Raw genomic sequence first — 20,930 nt, 5'->3', positions numbered from 1 at the left:
ATGTGAAACTGACTCATAAATTTATCAATTTCCAGATCAAGGTTTCTAAATTTCCCTTACAGTGATTTCTTAATATTGTGTGTGTGTGTGTGTGTGTCTGGCGGGGTAGGTGGATGAAGGAGAAAGAGAGGGAAGAGGGAGGTTAAAGTCACCTGGAAAATTACTGAGCAGTTTGAAAATAATTTGATGAAGAGGGCATGAAAGAAAATCGGCGTTGCAGAGAGATCAAAACCATACTGGCTATGTATTAGAAATTAAAAAAGAATGAAATTTGAATCTATAGTTTCTTACGTGTAAGATTTTCATAGTTAATAGACTTCTTGATCATAATGAAAAGACTAGATACTGTATTCAGTGCTGTGAAAGAGCATGTCTTGTGTAATATTACCTATTATGACAAGAATCTGATGCATCTGATAGGAAACAGCTATCATAGCCAGTTGGCACCATTATTTTGCCCTAGTAAAAGCAAGGAGATTTTTCCAGGAGCAAATTTCTCTCCACTCCGGGTTATGTAACTTATTCTGTTCTAAAGCTATGTTATGTACTAAAGCTATGTACTAAAGTCATGCTGAAAAATCCATGAGTCAGTTTGGCTTTGTTTTCTTAGTTCTCCCACCTCCATCTTAGGAAGGTTGGCCCCTAGAGTTTTTGAGTTGCATGTTTTGTTTTGAATTCACTTTGTTTCTTCATTGAATCTTTTTTCTTCAGTAAGTGACATATCTGAGATGCAATTCCTTCCAAGTAAATATCCTCAAGTATTATTTATATAACTGCCTCTGTCTTTTTTATAATCCTAAGGTAAAATTTGGTCACTTTTGCCAGTTTATTATATTCTTCATTTCTACTATCACAGACTATTGCAGGATTTTGCATTTCTCTCCAAGATTATCATTTTATCTTTGCTTGCTCAAATCTATGAATTTCCTTGACTATGCCATCTGCCTCCCTCAGAAAGCTGTAATAATTTACTTTACATGACTGGTCATATTATAATTCTTACCACTCCCCCAGTATTTTATTATAAAGATCCCCACAAAGTTTGCAAGGAACTCCCTATGTCTACCAGTTGCAGTGGGTTAAGCTGAAGCTTGCAATGCCAGCCTTTCATATCAGAGTGCTGACTTGAATTTGGCTACTCTGTTCCCCAGCCAGCTTCCTGCTAATACTCCTTGGATGGTAGTAGAAGACAGCCCAAGTACTTGTGCCTCTGCCATCCATGTCGGAGACCAGGATTAAGTTCCTGGCTCCTGGTTTCTGCCAGGCCCAACTCTGACTGTTGGCATGAACCAGGGGATTGAAGATACTTCTGTCCCTCTCTTACTGCCACCGACCCCCCCCACCTCTTTTTTTGAAGACCTGTATGAAGATAGACTTTAACTTCATTTTAGTTTTTAAGCTTTCTCCTTTCTTCTCTCAAGTAGCTTCCTCCTTTCTCTTAATTTTCCCAAGTTGTCCCATACTCTTAGAACATTCCTATTATCTTCTCAGCCCACAAAAATATTAAAAGGAAAATATTTGCTCATTTCTTTAGGATTGTCAGATACTTGTTACATCTAGAATTTCGTAATTTGCCTTGAGGGGGAGGGACAGAAATATTGATTGATTGATGGTTTTATATATGAAATGCTGTCTCAAATATTAATCCCTTATGTGATTTAGAGTGGAAGAATAAGGCACCATGTGAACAGGCCATTGTGAGAAAAGATAGTGAAAGCTCTGTTGATGCTGCTGTCGCTGAATAATAGTATTTCACACTTTATAGTATTTTGCAGATCCCTTTATATGACAGCTATTTTATTTAATGGTTGCAAAACTGTAAGATGGGAAATAATATCTCAAATAAAATAATTGAATAATGATGAAGCTAAGACAGGTTATTACAATGAGGATAATGAATTAGGTTTTTTTTTTTTTTTTTCCTTTTGTAGAGGAGGGAAATAAAATCTTCACCATGTCCAACAAATTCCTTATATAAATTTAATTTTCCCCCCTTTTCAGTGAGATATAGCTTCAGGTAATTTTTTCCCTTTATTTCAAAAAAGAGTCTTCTGGGTTATATTTTCCAAGACCTTGCATATCTGAGAGTGACTTCCTATTGACATTAAACATACTGCAGAAGCATTTTCCTTCACAGCTCTGTTAGTAACATTTTGTCAGTGTCTTCTAGAGTATGGTATTATAGATAAATCTGAAGCTAACCTGATTTTGCTTCCTTTGAAGGTAATTTCTCTTTATTTTTTACTACCCATTTTCTTTTAATTTGTCTCTTAATTCTTGTAGTTCAAAAAGATTTGCCAAGAGGTACCTAGATATATCTCTGGGTTTGTTGATTTTGTTTGGAATATGATAAACAGTTTTGATCAATATACTTAAGAATAGTTACTGAGTCCAAGGGCACATCTTTATTTACTCATTGTCTTGATATTTTCCTTTAGAAAATAGAAATCATACCTTGATTATCATTTTCCCTCATGATTTTATCTTTGTTCATGTCCTTCAAATCCTTAGAGTACTTTTTATGTTTTCCCTCAACATTAATGCTGGTTTTCTGAATAATTGAGTCAATGCTTTACTAACTTCATATGTATTTTATTTTCATATTACATTTTTTTTCAAAATTAACTTTTTTTTCAAACAAAGAAATGCCTTATTTTTTAAATTTTTAAATTTTCTTATTTTTATAAACTTTTATTTAATGAATATAAATTTCCAAAGTACAGCTTATGGATTACAGTGGCTTTCCCCCCCATAACTTCCCTCCCACCCACAACCCTCCCCTTTCCCGCTCCCTCTCCCCTTCCATTCACATCAAGATTCATTTTCAATTCTCTTTATATACAGAAGATCAGTTTAGTATATATTAAGTAAAGATTTCAGTGGTTTGCACCCACATAGAAACACAAAGTGAAAAATACTGTTGGAGTACTAGTTATAGCATTAAATCACAATGTATAGCACATTAAGGACAGAGATCCTACATGAGGAGTAAGTACACAGTGACTCCTGTTGTTGGCTTAACAAATTGACACTCTTGTTTATGGCATCAGTAATCACCCTGCGCTCTTGTCATGAGTTGCCAAAGCTATGGTAGGTAGCCTTTTGAGTTCACCGACTCTTATCATATTTAGACAAGATCATAGTCAAAGTGGAAGTTCTCTCCTCCTTTCAGAGAAAGGTACCTCCTTCTTTGATGACCTGTTCTTTCCACTGGGATCTCAGTCGCGGAGATCTTTCATTTAGGTAATTATTTTTTATTTTATTTTATTTTATTTTTTTTGTCAGAGTGTCTTGGCTTTCCATGCCTGAAATACTCTCATGGGCTTTTCAGCCAGATCCGAATGCCTTAAGGGCTGATTCTGAGGCCAGAGTGCTGTTTAGGACATCTGCCATTCTATGAGTCTGCTGTGTATCCCGCTTCCCATGTTGGATCGTTCTCTCCCTTTATTGTTCTATAGGTTAGTATTTTCAGCCACTAGTCTTGTTTATGTGATCCCTTTGATTCTTAGTCCTATCATTATGATCAATTGTGAACAGAAATTGATCAAATGGACTAGTGAGATGGCATTGGTACATGCAACCTTGATGGGATTGAATTGGAATCCCCTAAACTTTAGTCACAACACATGGGTCCAAGTTAACAACCAAGAACAAAAGATAGGAATTCCACATATTTCTCACAGTTCTAGGTTTCTACATAGCAGCAATGAGAATAAATTAAAAGCAGTATTCAGTTTTCATTTTTATTCAAAGGATAAATACAAAATTAAGAGATAAAATACAAAGCCCCCATAAATCACACTGGCTAGACATAGTCAAGTCCAACAGCAAGGAATTAGATGAATGCATTACTATTTCTCTTGCCTATAAACAAGACTTTATTATCTCAGACAATAATTCCCCATCCCATAGGGGTCTTATTTGAAGACACAGTGGATCAAGGCTTCTAGTGAGTTAATCTCACATTTGACTTGCCATTGAAACCACCAATGAGTGATGCACTGATTGCTTACAAGTTCCATTTCTGGTTCTCTATTTTCAATTACAATTCCATACCTCATATTCAAAATCTCTTAGAAAATATTACTCTATGACAGCTTTCTCTGGCAGAAAATACCTAAGTGAGCCTTGGAATCTGAGTTACTGAATCATGTTACTGTAGTGCTCACAAGTGACTTCTAACTTTGGAGATACTCTGGTGTGGACACACCGACAGTTTCCTTATTGTGATTCATCATCTTACCCTTTTGTCTTCACTCCGTGTGTGTCTCTTATGTCTTTCTGTTCCTTTTTCTTAGGAAATATGGCTAATGTTCTTTTGGGTATGCTTACTATCTTTTAACTATTTCTGCTTATACCTATAGTGAATTATTTTTAGAAGCTTCCTTTTATTTATTTTTTAAATGAGCATCAGGCTGATCTTTGCTTTTCTTAGTCAGATAATCTTTTATCTGGCCCCTGTTTTTTTTCCTCTTTCGTTTGATTAAGGATAAAGTTGTCCAGAACTGGTGTTTATTAGCAAACAAATGGTCTGGATTGTCCTTATCTCTGCCTGCTCTGTTCTCTTGAGGGCTAGTTTGAGTTCCTTTTCCTATCTTCAGCTATACAGTGAGTTGTTTATGTGTAACCTCTAGTGTAGTCCTGTTGTGCAGCTCCCTTCCTCCTTTTCTTCCCTTTCTTTTTAAGATTTATTTTATTTATTTGAAAGGCAGAGTTACAGAGAGGGGTAGAGACAGACAGAAAGGTCTTCCATCCAGTGGTTTACGCCCCAGATGGCCACAATGGCCAGAGCTGTACCAATCCAAAGCCAGGAGCCAGGAGCTTCTTCCAGGTCTCCCAGTGGGTGCAGGGGCCCAAGGACTTGGGCCATCTTCCACTGCTTTCCCAGGCCATAGTAGAGAGCTGGATTATGACTACATGAAAGACCCTGTCAGAGACTTCAACTAAACTAGATAGCATTCATTAAAGATGACATTTTTTGACTTTTAGAATATTTGCACACATAAAAACACACACACATATACACGCAAGCACACGCACATATGCACATACTCTGCTGTATATATTGCATTGAAGTTACTTTATAAACACATTTTTAAGCCTTCAAAAGAATGAATTTGTTTAGATTGAAGATTTATGGAACAGAATTTGTTCTTACATAGGTCTCAGTTATTGGCTTTAGGTGAGCTTTGGACTGAGACAATACTGTTTAACCCTTTTGTTTAATCCAGAAAGATTAAATTCATTTTATTTGTACTGTGTAATATAGGAGCCACTAGACATATCATGACTGAGCACTTGAAATGTGGCTGGTCTTTGAGATGTCATAAGTATAAAATATACTCTGGGTATGACTGAGCACTTGAAATGTGGCTGGTCTTTGAGATGTCATACTCTGGGTATTTTAAGGCATAGTTTGAATTAAAAAGAACATAAAATATGTCTTCAATAGTTTAAAAATAGGGGCCTGTGTCATGGTGAAGCGAATTAAGCTGCCACCCACAATGCCAGTATCCCATGTTCTGGTTCATGTCTCAGATACTCCGTTTCCAGTACAGCTCCCTGTTAATGCTCTTGGGAAAGCAGCAGAAGATGGCCCAAGTTCTAGCGCCTCTCACCCACATGGGAGACCTGGAAGAGGCTTCTGGTTCCTGACTTTAGCCTGTCCCAGTGCAGCTGTTGAGGCCAGTGGGGTGTGAACTAGTGGATGGAAGATCTCCTCTTTCTGCTCCCCCTCAACTCTGTAACTCTTCCTCTCAAATAAAATAAATATATCTTTAGAAACATCTTTTACTTGTTAAAATGGGAATAGCTTCAATACATTGGATTAAAGAATATATATTATTAGATTTTTTTTCATTTCTTTTTATTTTATTTGAGATTAAGAAGCAGGGGGAGGAAAATAGGCAGAGGCAGAGAGAGCAAATGAACTGCTATCCGTTTGTTTACTCCCCAAATACCCACAGAAGCTAGGGTCAGTTTGGGACTAGAGCTAGAAACTGGGAACCCAATTCTCCCCCCATGGGTGGCAGGAATCCATTACTGAGCCATCACTAGTACCTCCCAAGGTCTGCATTGGCAGGAAACTGGAATTCAGGAGCCAAAGCTGAGACTCTGACCCAGGCACTCTGATGTGGGATACAGATGCCCTAACTGCTAGACTAAACGCCCATTCCCTCTTTTTACTTTTTAAAATGTGGCTACTCGATGATTTAAATAAATATGTGGTTCATGTTATATTGGTCGTGAGTATTCAGAAGTGTGCGTGATACGGTATCTCTATCCTTGGTCTAGTATGCAGAGAAGAGGCCCAGCCGGCAGTTAGAGTGGTATGGTAAGTACAAAGCAGGAACTCATGCAAAGGAGATATCTAAGCCACTTCTGAAGGCTTGCAAAAGGTGACTTTTAAGGTCATAATACCTTGTCTTTCCCCCTTCCTTCTTACCTTCTTTTGAGGACCTTAAGTCTTCTTTGTAAATGGAAGGAAATAGAGTCAAAAGCTAATTAAAATTTTTAAAAAATTGGCGGTGGGGTAGAGGTATTGGTTTTCAGTGTAATGAAGCAAACCAAGATTGAAGAAATTGGCTTGAATCTGCTCATAGATGTTGCTGCTCTTTGCTGTTTCCTTAAGTACTGGCTTAGACAACTGAATGGTCCATAGTGCCATTTGCTAAGTATGGAACACAGGCAAGTTGTAGGGTTAATGAGTTCAAGGTATCTATGGTACATCCAGGTGGGAATTAACATCGGGCAGTTAAATGTATGGAAAAAGAACCTAAGACACATCTTTGCAGGCAATATAGATTGAAGTTAGTTTAAGTACTCGGTAGGCATGAGATCCTTAGGAGTTGAGTAAAGTAAGAAATGAGTCTAGGATGAACTTGCAAGGAGCAGGGAAGGAAGAAAAGGAACATGAAGGCCACTGGTAAAGAATGGTTGGGGAGGGGTGGCACTGTGGCGTGTGGGTAAAGCCACTGCCTACAGTGCCGGCATCTCATATGGGCACCGGTTTGAGACCTGGCTGCGCCACTTCCAATCCAGCTCTCTGCTCTGGCCTGGGAAAGCAGTGGAAGATGGCCCAAGTCCTTGGGCCCCTGCACCCACATGGGAGACCTGGAGGAAACTCCTGGCTCCAGATAGGTGCAGCTCTAGCCATTGCAGCCAGTTGGGGAGTGAACCAGCTGATGGAAGACCTCTCTCTCTCTGTCTCTCTCTCTCTCTGCCTCTCCTCCTTTCTCTCTCTTTTTAAAAAAGATTTATTTATTTATTTGCGAGGTAGAGTTACAGACAGTGAGAGGGATGCCAGCACCACAGGTGGAGGATTAACCTACTGTGCCACAGCTCTGGCTCCTCTCCTTCTCTATTTGTGTAACTCTTTCAAAGTAAATAAATAAATCTTAAAAAAAAAAAAAAACAAACCAAGAATGGTAGGGGTAGGAGTTAGCCAAGATAGTATGCTTTCAAGAAGTACTAAGTGTAGTCAATGTCAAATGTAGCTAAGGGGTAAAAATAGGTGAAGAAATGTTCATTGTCTTTAAAATTAAGAAACTTACTGGGGAGAGAGCAGGTTCCCTGCAAAGAGTGGGGTTAGGTAGCAAAGGCAGATTGCAGACTGTTGGGAATTAAAGGGAGGTGAAGAATTAGAGACAGACTTACTGTTTGGCAGTGAAAGTGGTGGATGGAGAAGGGAATGATTTTGGTAGCCAAAGGAGGATATCATATTTAGCTTTTGACATGTGCTTGGTAAGGTATGTGTGTGCCTTTTTTGGGTTCTAGCTCCCTTGGAAAACTGTATCAACTTTCTTTGAATTTAGTGTAGTACTCTAAACAAAATAACTACTCAGTAACAATTGTTCATCCTGATTTTAATTAACACTTGTTGGTCAACAAGATTCTTTGTTGATATCATTTCCAAATTCCCTAAATATTAATTCTACATAAGAGCCTCATTTTATTTAAGCTTAAATGCAGTGTAACTTAATGGAAAGGGAATACGCCTTGTAGTCCATCACAACTGTAATTCAGATCCAGACTCTGGCATTTTAGCTATGTGATCTTGAATAATTAATTAATTAAATTAATTACCATGTTGTCCTCTTTTCCCTCTTCCATGAAATGAGAATATAACACCTCCTTTACTGTTAGGTTGTTGTTGGATTTGCTATGAAAACAAAATTTTTTTCGTGTATAAATGTCAAGTGTGTTGGCATAAGTTAAGTACTTAGTAAATACTTTCTAGGAAAGCAGAAAGTTGACGTTATACATAACAACACAAGTTTTATAATTAGACTTAAAGTAGTGTGTGATATAATAAAGCTTTAAATAAGAGCAAGCATACTCAGTTGAAATTTGAGTGAAAAATTAGGCTTTGAATAAAAAAATGTTGTTTTTTTTTCTTGCCAATCTAGGTCCTGAGGGAGTCTAACAAATTAGCAGAAATGGAAGAACCACCCTTGCTTCCAGGAGAAAATATTAAAGACATGGGTCTGTAATGGTATTTTTTTCCCTTTTTCTTTCTGACTATGCAGCTATTTGGTACTTTCAGTGTGCAGAGAATACATAAACGCTAGAGACAGCACCCATTCCTTATAGCCTTGCCTGCATGTTGGTGTTCTGTAAGTGTAGGCCTGGCCCTGTTGGTACTGTTCCTGTTCAGACTACTGGGAGATAGGCACATTGCATTATACTCTGCTTCTTCCTTACTTTAACTTCTTTGTAAGTGACCTTATTTTTTTTTAAGCTTTTTGTGTGAAAGAAAATACAAAACATTGAATTATCACATTATGCAAGTAACTTTTCCTTAAAGAAATTCTTTAAAGAAATTTGCTTCTTTTATGATCTTCTTCTCTGCATAAGCTTAGGTCAAATTTTGGATGATAATAATTCATCTTTGTTACAAAACAAGCCTTTACATGTAGGTGCCTTTCTCCATGCAGCTGGAATCTTATAATGTGGACTAGAAATTGAAAATGAACATATAAACTGTGGTTTTGTTCTCATGCTTTTGCTTTGTTTCATCCATGTGATAATGTACCACATATTCAGATTTTGGGTTTTCAATTAGAGATACGCAACTGATAAGCTGTCCAAATATTTCAATATCTAACATCTGAACACATCTGGCCCTAAGCATTTCCTAAAATACTCAGCCTGTAAATGGTGTCTTAGCCAAAGTAAATACTGTCTTGTTTACTTCCTCTTATTTTCAATCATTTTGAAAAAGGACTTAATACTCATAAATGGTTAATTTTCCCTAAATATCATAAAAATAAGCAAGCTAAAGGAAAGAACCTGTTTCCTAAGTGGATTGTTATTACCTTCTAAGTTTTCTTTTTCTTGACTCTTGATTTAAAAACTCCCTCAATCTTTCCCCCCCACTAAGCCACACCCACAAAACTAAGCTCTTGATCTGATAAACTGCTCATTGAGTTAGATATTTTAGCATTGGATAATATAATATAGATATAATATAGATGTTATGTGTCTATAATAATAGAATAATAAGTTACCATTATTGAGTGCTTACTGTCTCATATATTCCTCTTCAGTCATATTCTGAGAAAGAATAACTCCATTTTTGTGAAAGACACTAAGGCATGGGTGATTCCCTAGCTATTCAAGTTATAGCTAGCATTATGACAGTTTCTTCTTTCCTATTCTGAATCTAGTGCCTATGCTGCTTCCCCTGTGGTATTTAGCCTTACAAAATGTTTGCAAATTACCATTCATGTCTATTGTTGGTTCTTCTTTCTTTAATATCAGTACTCCCTAAGGTTTCATCCTTGACTCATTTCTCTTTTCCCCATATAGTCTTTTTGATCATATGTAAATTAGTAAGTTTATCTACTGTGTATTGGTTAATGACTCCAAGTTTTGTATTTCGAATTTGAACCTCTAGGACCTTATACCCAACATTTCCATTAGCCCTCAACTCACTTTTTATTGCATTTTCTTTTTCAGCTAACATCAAAGCCATTTGTCCATTCACTCAGGTCAGAAATCTTGCTGTTAACCAGATTACCCACCCCCCACTTTTTTTTCCTGAGCTAATCTTAACATCCAGCCACTTACCAGATTTGGAGAGTCAATCACTAAAATTTTCTTGAATTTATTTTCTTTCCATTTTCATGAGCCCTTGGTATAATATCTATGCATATTGAATTTCAGGTACCTATGAGAAAATTCTAGTGCAGATATCTAGTAAGCAGAAACAAGAACTTAGAAGAGAGCCATAGGCTTAATGTCTATATTTGGTAATCATTAGCACAGAGATCTTAGTTGGAAATGGGAGGAGGAAAATAGAATAAGTAGAGTGAGCAGAGGGTGAAGAACATAGCCATCATAAACACTAATATTTTACAAGGTGTGGAATAAGAACAATGAGGGAGGGAAATTGAATGGAGAGAGGGTGGTACAAGATAAATTGGAGAGAGCCAGACTAGACTCCTGCTTTGTTTTGGATATGTGCTGTACTTTCTCACCCTGTACCTTTGGTAGTGCTATCTTTTACATTGAATTGAGTATTTTCTCACCATCTCTGTCCACCTGAAGGATACCTACCATGGAGGAATGACTTCCATAGCTGAATGGGCTATAGCTTTTTCGTGTTGTGTAGGGTGTTTTATTGTGGGTTTTTTTTTTTTTTTTAGACTGCATGCTCTCATGTACTACATTATGTATTATCCTCCTTGTGGATGCATATTTTCAGGTTACTTTTGGTGTACCTCATAGAAACAATGGATTCTTCCTCTGTGATCTCAGTGAAAATTTGGGATTAGTAAATCGAAATTGTTTTACTGCCACGATTGTAAAACTTAGAACACTAAATGTAATTTTAAACATCTTAATTTAAAATCATTTATATCGACTTGATTATTGTACAAAAAATTAATGGGAAAAGTCTAAGTTGTCATGTAAAAAAAGGCCCTAAATTTCTAGTTGGATTAATACAAATTTCTAGTTTATAGGTTTTTTAAAAAGTTAAGGCAATATTAACAATAGCAATAGCATGCCGTAGGGCAGTAATAGTCTCAGAGTATTGTGGCTTGGTCACTTCAGGAGGGGAGGTATCCCCACACTGCAGGAATTCAGTCTTGAACAAAGGAGGCAAATGTGAAACACACTGTGCTTAGTTAGTGGCTGAGCTTTGTGAAAAGAGAAGAAGCATGGTGTGCTGGAGAGAGCTTCAAGTTTTAGAGCAACTAAGTACAAAGCTCAGTTACAGGCCTGCGCCGTGGCTCAACAGGCTAATCCTCCCCCTAGCGGCGCTGGCACACCGGCTTCTAGTCCCGGTTGGGGTGCCGGATTCTGTCCCGGTTGCCCCTCTTCCATGCCAGCTCTCTGCTATGGCCTGGGAAGGCAGTGGAGGATGGCCCAAATGCTTGGGCCCTGCACCCGCAAGGGAGAGCAGGAGAAGCACCTGGCTCCTGCCTTCGGATCAGCGCGGTGTGCCGGCTGCAGCGCGCCAGCCGCGGTGGCCATTGGAGGGTGAACCAATGGCAAAGACCTTTCTGTCTCTCTCTCACTGTCCACTCTTGCCTGTCAAAAAAAAAAAAAAAAACAAAACCAAAAAACCTCAGTTATAGCAGTTAGTGATTCTGAAACATCAGGCAATTTATTCCACATTTCTGAGCCCTGAGTCCTGAAACTATTTTTAAGGTCAAGAATGTTAAATGGGTGCTCAGGTGAAAAGTGCTCTATAAACTCTACAAAGAGGGAGGTCACCAGTGCTGGTTGTGATTGTCCTTTGCTCTCAGACTGACCGAGCTTGAGGGAACAATAGAGGGACAGAACAAAGCAAACACTAACGATGGTAGTGGTAGCATAGACTAACCCATATGTTCCAATAGTACTCTCAGTCTTAGAAACATTCTCATGATTGTAGAATAAAGGGGAAAGTGTAACCAAAAACACTGAACTAAAAGGGGCATGTCCTATGCGGGTGATAGAATAATAAGACTGATATTTCTTACATGAGTAAGATAACTGTCTCTGGAAGGAATCCAGAAAAGTTTCAGTAACATTGAGTAAAGCTTTCCTACTTGAGGAAAAAATTCATAAAGGCAAAAAAAAAAAAAAAAAAGTGTACAAGGCAAGTTTGTGTATCATTGTAAAATGATTTTTTTATACTAAAAGGTCCCCTCTCAATGAAACATGAATTGAAAATAGTGATTTAAAAAATGTAGCTCCTAATAGAGCAACCCTAAGGGAACTATTTTGAAGATTAAAAGTGATTGATAAAAGATCAGTCTCATTTCAAATTCCATACAAAGCAATCAGTCCTTCAAAATGATGAATAAGAAGCCAAGTCAAGTTGCTGTACCTTATTAAATGTATTTCATGGCCTTGAGTTTTCCCAGAGCCACTTGAAAGGTTCTCAGAAAGTTTTTATTCCACAAAATTGTGCATAATTTTATAAATATTTTAGGATTAAAAACCTTGTATTGGGCCGGCGCCGTGGCTTAACAGGCTAATCCTCCGCCTTGCAGTGCTGGCACACCGGGTTCTAGTCCCGGTTGGGGCACCGGATTCTGTCCTGGTTGCCCCTCTTCCAGGCCAGCTCTTTGCTATGGCCCGGGAAGGCACCCGCATGGGAGACCAGGAGAAGCACCTGGCTCCTGGCTTCGGATCAGCGAGATGCGCTGACCGCAGCAGCCATTGGAGGGTGAACCAAATGCAAAAAGGAAGACCTTTCTCTCTGTCTCTCTCTCTCACTATCCACTCTGCCTGTCAAGAAAAAAAACAAACAAACAAACAAACAAACAAACTTGTATTGAGCATTGGGAATTCTCCTTTTAAGATAATATTTTTTTATCTAGTTTTGCTGAGTTATCATGCCTACTTCATACATGTTTTAAAAATGCATCATTTATTATCTAGTAAAACTGCTTTGATTATTTCTCTGCAAAATTGGACATTACTGGCTTGGTCAGGAACATTAGATCCTCATAATTTTTCTAAAAAAAATGATATTCATACACATTTCACCTAAAATATATTCACCAGATATATAATCAAATCAGGAATTTCTGGTATTTCACGAAGGGACTTCAAAGAACTCATGGGCAGTGGAATTAAAAGTTTATTTTGGTGTGAAAGAAATTTTGAAATCCATGAATACAATGATTGTGTTCTGTGTTTACAAAGTAGTATTGACCAGCTGGACTATGGCCAGAGGAAGAGCAGGAGATAGGTCAGGAAGTTTAGAAATCGTGATAAAAATGAACAGGGACTGCCTTGGAGTGTTTACTGTTGTCACCACCATTACCAGTGCACCTCTTTGTCCAACAGGCATGGTAGCTGTCTTTGTTCCTTCAGTTTCTGCTCACAGAGAGAGATACCATTACACAGTTTTAGTCCTTTCTAGTTATTCTACATTCCTTCCCCAGATTAGTACAAGATTGGAAGCTTGGACTTGATTTCTGAGATCACTTGGAATCATTGATTCTTTGATTTTTGAGTGTGAATTAGACTAGCAGAAAAAGTTTATGTGAAGATTATAATAGCACAGAGTATATAGTAAACTGTGGACATTTTTGCCTTTTCAGCCAAAGATGTAACCTATATATGTCCATTCACTGGTGCTGTACGAGGAACTCTGACTGTCACGAATTACCGATTATATTTCAAAAGCATGGAACGGGTAAGGTTTGCTGCATTAGATTGTAGTATGTATATGTGTATGTATGTTGTTTGTAGCCAACTTTGTTCACTTTTGATTGTTTCTAATTAAAAGATTTCTGATTAAGATCTTGATCAGCTACAATTATATAGTACTGATTGCTTAGTTTTGTCTTTTCTTTCCTTCTTTTAGGATCCCCCATTTGTTTTAGATGCTTCTCTTGGTGTGATAAATAGAGTAGAAAAAATTGGTGGTGCTTCTAGTCGAGGTGAAAATTCTTATGGACTAGAAACTGTGTGCAAGGTAAATGTTATTATTATGAATGTGATTTTATTTGACTTGGAAAGCTGTCTAATAAATAGAGTCTAAGTTTAGAAACTGGTTTCCAGAATAACAAATGGATTCCATACTAGAAATGTTGATTTTTAAAAAATATTTATATATTTGAAAGGTGGAGTTGCAGAGGCAGAGAGAGAGGTCTTCCATCCTCTGGTTCACGCCTCAAATGGCCACAACGGCCAGAGTTGGGCTGATCCGAAGTTGGGAGCTAGGAGTTTCTTCTGGGTCTCCCACGTGGGTGCAGGGCCCCAAGGACTTGGGCCATCTTGTACTGCTTTGAAAAATTACACTAAAATCTTTTGGGCTTATTTCAGTCTACATATTTTGGTTTGCTCTCAAATTTCTAGGAACTTACTTTTATAATGATCATTTTATGTATACAGTACTTTACATCATGCAAAGTACTTTCATATTCATTATTTTACTTTGAGCCTCATAAAAATTCTGTGAGGTGGGAACAAAAATTCTGCGAGACAGTATTACTTCTAATTTACAAATTAAGAACATAAGCTCTGAGCAGTTAAGGCATGGTATTTTGACATCAAAGAACTAGATATTCACCAAGCAGTAAGGTATAGTACTTTGTAGTAGAAGGACTAGATAGGCATAGTACTTTGTAGTAGAACTAGATATGATATATTTATTTTATATATTTATTTTTATATATTTATTTCTAGTTCTCATAATTTGTCTATTTCTGAAACAGTGCTGTGAAAACCTGTGCATTGTAGACTACCCCTATTTTCTTATTTATGGGTATTTAATTGCATTGATACTTGAGTGAAACTTAAATTACTACTTCTTCACCATTAAGTCATGGATATTTAATAACATGTATGACAACTCTAGGTTCTTATCATGGCCTAATGAACACTCATCCATGTACATCTCAATTTTAGATCACCTTGTTTCTTTCTTTTGACACATTTGCCAGTGTTGAAAGTAAAAGAAATAGCACATGTATAATTCAGGGTACTTACTTATCTTAGCAGTCATGTGAATTTGGTATTAAGGCTGGTGACTTAGTAATTATTTTTATGTTTTTCTATTATAGTTAGAAGGGCTCTGTGAGTTTAATAGCTGCCAGTCACATGTCAGGCATACTTTTTCCAGATTAGTTTTCTGTAGTCTAATAGTGAATAAAGCATAGGATATAAGAGTATGTGAAAGAGGATGACTGAAATTTTGATCATTTTAAATGTATTTTATTCCATGAAACAAGACCATTATAAAACCCAAACATTTGGAGGGCCCCTACCATGTTAATTTTTGGAGAGCTCTGTAGTTAACAGAGTAATTCTGAATATCTACTAGTTAAAACATCTTTACTGAGAGATGATGATTTTGGTGTAGGTTACAGCCTGTGATTTATTTTTTTTTTTTATATAGTAAAGCTAGCAATGTAGTTTTGGATCAGATTTGTAATACACTGTTTCACTTGTTCATATAGTATAGGTATTTTGTAGTATAGTGTCTGTTTTTACAGAATGAGGTATAATAAAGCTATTTTGAATTCTGCCTAAGTTAAAACATATAAGTAAAATGGATAGTCTTGTAATTAAGGCCCCCTCCCCAAACCTTTTATTTAAGGAATACAGATTTCATGCATGTCATAAATACAACTTTAGGAACATGGTGATTCTTCCCACTGTACTCACCCTCCCACCCACACTCTCACTCTTCCTCCTTCTCCCTCTCCTATTCCCATTCTCATTTTTTTACTAAGATCTATTTTCAGTTAACTCTATAGACATATGATTCACTCTAGACTAAGTAGAGTTCAACAAGTAGTATGAAAAAATAAAAACAAAACTGTCCCTCAACAATAGGTACAAGGGCTGTTCAAAGTCATTGCATCTCAAGGTGTCAATTTCCCTCCTATAGATTACCTTTTATGTATTCTATTATTATCACAGATCAGGGAGAACATATGGCATTTGTCCCTTTGGGACTGGCTTATTTCACTAAGTATAATGTTTTTCAATTTCATCCATTTTGTTGCAGACAATAGGATTTCATTCCCTCCCTTACTTCCTTCCTCTTTCTATTTCCCTCCCTTCCTCCCTTTCTTTTTCTCCCTCCCTCCCTCCCTCCCTTCCTTTCTCTCTTCCTTCCCTCCCTCCTCCTTCCTCCCTTCCCTTCCCTTCCCTTCCCTTCCCTTCCCTTCCCTTCCCTTCCCTTCCCTTCCCTTCCCTTCCCTTCCCTTCCCTTCCCTTCCCTTCCCTTCCCTTCCCTTCCCCTTTCTCCCTTTCTCCCTTTCTCCCTTTCTCCCTTTCTCCCTTTCTCTCTCTCTCTCTCTCTCTCTCTTTCTCTTTCTCTCGCTTCTCTCCCTCCCCCTCCCCTTCTCCCCCTCCCTCTCCCCTCCCCCTCCCCTCCCCCTCCCCTCTCTCTCCCCCTCTCCCCCTCCCTCTCCCCCTCCCCCTCCCCTCCCCTCTCTCTCTCCCTCTCCTCTCTTCTCCTTCCTTCCTTCCTTCCTCTCTTTCTTCCTTCCTCTCTTCCTCTCTCTCTCTCTTTCTTTTTCTCTCTCTTTCTCTCTCTCTCTTTCTTTCTTTCTTCCCTCCTTCCTTTTTTTCCTTCCTTCTCTCCCTCCCCCCCCTTCCTTTTTTTTTTCTTCTGTGTAGTAATCCATGGTGTACATACCCCACAATTTCTTTATCCAGTCTTCAGTTGATGGACATTTGGGTTAATTCCATATCTTAGCTATTGTGAATTAAGCTGCAATAAACATAGGGGTACAGATAACTTTCATATGCTGATTTCATTTTCCTTGGGTAAATCCCCAGGAGTGGAATGGCTAGGTCATATGTGGTAGGTCAGTATTCAGATTTCTGAGCTATCGCCATACTGTCTTCCACAGTGAGTACACCAGTTTACATTCCCACCAACAGTGGATTAGGTTATCTTTTCCCCTACATCCTCACCAGTATTTGTTGCTTGTTGATTTTTCTATGAAAGCCATTTTAATGGGGGTGAGGTGAAACCTCACTGTGGCAATTATTCTTATTCCCCATTGTTTTCTAAGTGCTGCTAATATACCATTGAACCAAAACATGAATATTCACATTAATAGAACACTGCTTGAGGACCAATAATGAAAGGGAGCTCGTTAGACCTGACTGTGGGGCCTAGATGATGTTGCTGAAGACCATTCAGAGTTTTTTTTTTACCAGATGGTAGAAGAAGTGGGATATGGCATGGAGGAAGACCTTTAAGCAAATTGGTTTACTCATCTAGCAGTGGGGGATTAGGAAGAGACTGTCCAGTGGAAAGAATAGTAAGTAGGACAATAACACCAGACATGATTGAAGTATAACAACAACGGATCGAATTTTTATAGGGAAGTTCATGACAAAAGTGGGCTTACACAGCATGTTTATCTCTAATCTCTGAGGCCTACTGCAGTTGCTGCCTCCTGCATTTGCCTGATGAGATTATAAGCATTTGTACATTTTCTACTATCTGAATTCTGCCTTGCATCAGAATGCTTTGTGTTCCTTTTTTCTCCCAATAAATTATTATAATTTCCCTGCCTCCAGGAGCTGTTTTTGATTTTTCTTTTTTTTTTTTTTTGTTATCCCACATTTACAAATTCTAACATTTTACAAGATAGTTTCAAGTATCCTTTTTTATTCATTTGATAAAAATGTCAGCAAACGATGATTAACTTGGATCTTAAATCTTTTCTAGGATATTAGAAATTTACGATTTGCTCATAAACCTGAGGGGCGAACAAGAAGATCAATATTTGAGAATCTAATGAAATATGCATTTCCTGTCTCTAATAACCTGGTAAACTATTTCTTCTCTGTGAAAAAAAATCTGAAGAATAATTATTGGTGTAGTGTAAAGAAACTTGTCTATCAGAGTCTGTACATTTATGTGTATCCTTGTATAGCTTACGTTTTTATCTAATTTCTTGGGCCAGTTTCTTTAGGTATGAAGTGAGGATGCTGGACTAGCTGATCTCTAAGGTCCATTCCAGGGCTATCATTCTATAACTACCTGATCTTCCTATCCAGGTTGTTTCTATGATGAAAAAGCTAGATGAAGTCTTCAACAGGATTTGAAATCCCTTTTTAAATTGAGAGCTGACAGTTAAGGCTGCAGTTTTGGAGGGAGATTCCTACTAGGTGCCTGCTACAGTTAGGATCCCTCATTTGTTATTTCACTTCCACAGTATCCCTATTGTGGTTAATATTAATTATCCTTATTTTAGAGATGAAACTAGGACCAGGTAAGCAATTAGTCAAGGACCCAACTGGTACAGGGTAAAATTTAGAATTAACATGGGTCTTTTGACTATAGTTTCATTTTTTTATCTCTGCCTATTTTGGAAGCAGAGATACACACACCTACAGGCACACACGCCTGTGGGATTGGTTTGGACCAGAGCCTGGAGCTGGGAATGCAGTCCTGGTCTTCCACATGTGAGACAGAGACCCAACTGTACTGGAACCATTACTGCTGTCTGCCAGGGTCTGCATTAGCAGTAAGGTGGATTCAGGAGCCAGAACCAGGAATCTGACCCAGGCACTCTGATGTGGGATGCAGCTGTCTTAACCCTCTAGGCAAATGCCCATGACCCATTTTTTTCCTTATTATTGTTTCTGCCTCAATGTTTATAAATTGGTAAAAAAAAAAAAAAAAAAAGATTGATTTATTTATTTGAAAGACACAATTAGAGAGAGAGGGAGAGAGACAGAGAAATTGCCCATCTGCTGGTTCACTCTCCAAATGGCTACAACAGCCAGAGCTGGACCTGTCTGAAGCTATGAACCAGGAGCTTCTTCCAGGTCTCCCAAGTGGGTACAGGCGCCCAAGGACTTGAGCCACCTTCCACTTCTTTCTCGGGCACATGAGTAGGGAGCTGGATTGGAAGTAGAGCAGCAGGGACTCAAACCGGCAACCATATGGGATGCTGGCATTGCAGGCAGTGGCATTACCCATTATGCCACAATAAATTATTTTTGGTGCACAAATTACATGTCAAAAATAAAAATCTTATTCAAATTTTTTAGAAAGGTAGCAAAAACTTCATAGCTGCTTAACTGCTGCTGCCTGTGATGTCAGACTAGTTAATTAAGATGCAATTTTTAAAATGTGTTTTTTTTTTAATATGTAGAATTAAGCCTACATAAGCTACCAAAGCTGCTGGTAAGTTAACATTTGATCAGTTTGTTTGGTGGGTCCCTGTGCATTTCTATATTTTTAATAATATATTTAATAAAAATTCAAAATTATAAAACAAAAATGAAACAGTATAAAAAAGGATGCCAATACAAAATATTCTTGCAGATAAGTAAATAAAATCTTTGAGGGGACTGGTGTTGGAGTTCTAGTTTAAGTCCCAGCTACTATGCTTTCAATCCAGCTTTCTAGTAATGTGACTGAGAAGGAAGAAGTGTCCAGGTATTGAGATCCCTGCCACCCATGTTGGAGAGCAGGATGGAGATCCTGGATTCTACTTGACCCAGATCTGGTTATTGTGGCCTTTGGAGAGTGAACCAGCGAATGGAAGGTCGATCTCCCTCCCTGACCCCTCCCTCCTCATTCTGTCTTTCAAATCAATCAGTCAGTCAGTCAGTGAATCATTCTTAAGAAAAAGAAAAGTGCTTTGGGTATGATAAGGGTATATTTCTGACTTATTAACTTCTTAAATGTCTTTCTTACCTAATAACTCTGCTTACTTTCTTGTAGCCTCTTTTTGCTTTTGAATACAAAGAAATGTTCCCTGAAAATGGATGGAAACTGTATGACCCACTTTTAGAATATAGAAGGCAGGTATGTTCCTTTTTTTTTTTTCCTTCCAGTTTCAGTTTTCTATGTTCTTTTCACTACAAACAAAACTTATGGGTACATATGAACTTTTTAGGATTTGTTTTTGTGTTTTAACTGAAATGTAATTCTGAGTGTTTGGCTACCTTTCCTTTTGTTTTCTTTCCAGAATATGCAGATGATCTTTTGTGAATCTTAATTAAAAGTTTATATTACTTTATTTTAAAATGTTTAATAATTTTATAGCTAAAAATAAGATGCTTACATTTTCATATTCGTATATGCCATTCAGCATTATGCACTCAGTTTTCTTTATTTTATAATTTAATTTTGAAAAAAAATTCTTAGTACTTCTATTGCCCATAACTTAGCTCCACATAAAATTATGAAAGATTATCATCTTCACAGAGGACACACATCATGTTATAGCGTTGTAAGGATAGCATGGGTTTACTTTGATCCGTAACTGTATTAGGAATAATCCGTCTACGTTTTGTATGAATTATTCACTTTATATATAGAACAAAACTCCTATTGGTACCTTTATCAAGTGTTTTCTAGCCTACCTTGATTCAGTTTATTTAACAAATACTTACTAACGTTTGTTACCCTTTTATTTTTTCTTCTGAGACATTTGCTTTCTAATTCTTCCTCAGTATTACTTGCTTTGGGAGAGATCTCTCTCCTATTTCTTTGACATTTTTCATGTTCCATGAGGGTAGGAACTATTATCTGTGTTCTTATTGCTTTATCTTTGGGCTGTAGCCCAGTGCCTGGCACATAGAAGACAATAAATATCTTGTAATTAGTGAATGCATGAATGATGCTTACGAGAGTGTTCTCATAGTATATGCCTGTAAATATTCATCAACTAACAAGTCTTGTCAATATATTGGCTTTATTTACTAAACCACATAAAATACAAATATATGTCAAGCTTTTTCTTGCTCATTTTAAAAGTATTTGGTCTTTTTTAAAAAGATTTATTTATATGAAAGAGTTACAGAGAGGCAGAGGGAGAGAGAGAGGAGGGAGGGAGGGAGGGAGAGTAAGAGAGAGAGAGGGAGGAAAGGGTGGGGGGAGAGGTCTTCCATCGCTGGTTCACTCCTCAAATGGCCACAATAGCTGGAGCTGGGCTGATCTGAAGCCAGGAGCAGCTTCTGGGTCTCCCACGCGGGTACAGGGGCCCAAGGAC

The 20,930-nt window shown here is 37.7% G+C and overlaps 1 protein-coding gene across 2 annotated transcripts in view; it reads left to right on the top strand.

Annotated features, from left to right (window-relative positions):
- The window catches only part of MTMR2 (myotubularin related protein 2), a 106,559-nt gene that overhangs the window by 68,170 nt on the left and 17,459 nt on the right, over positions 1-20,930 (top strand). For both annotated transcript variants that reach the window (XM_062196900.1, XM_062196901.1), the window contains 5 exons: positions 8,409-8,484; positions 13,548-13,642; positions 13,814-13,924; positions 17,648-17,749; positions 19,658-19,741. In XM_062196900.1, the coding sequence (XP_062052884.1) occupies positions 8,409-8,484; positions 13,548-13,642; positions 13,814-13,924; positions 17,648-17,749; positions 19,658-19,741 (468 nt within the window). The remainder of the gene's footprint in view (positions 1-8,408; positions 8,485-13,547; positions 13,643-13,813; positions 13,925-17,647; positions 17,750-19,657; positions 19,742-20,930) is intronic.

This window comes from Lepus europaeus, chromosome 7, assembly GCF_033115175.1.
Source record: "Lepus europaeus isolate LE1 chromosome 7, mLepTim1.pri, whole genome shotgun sequence".
Classification (NCBI taxonomy): Eukaryota; Metazoa; Chordata; class Mammalia; order Lagomorpha; family Leporidae; genus Lepus; species Lepus europaeus.
This window is presented reverse-complemented; position numbering and strand designations above follow the sequence as displayed.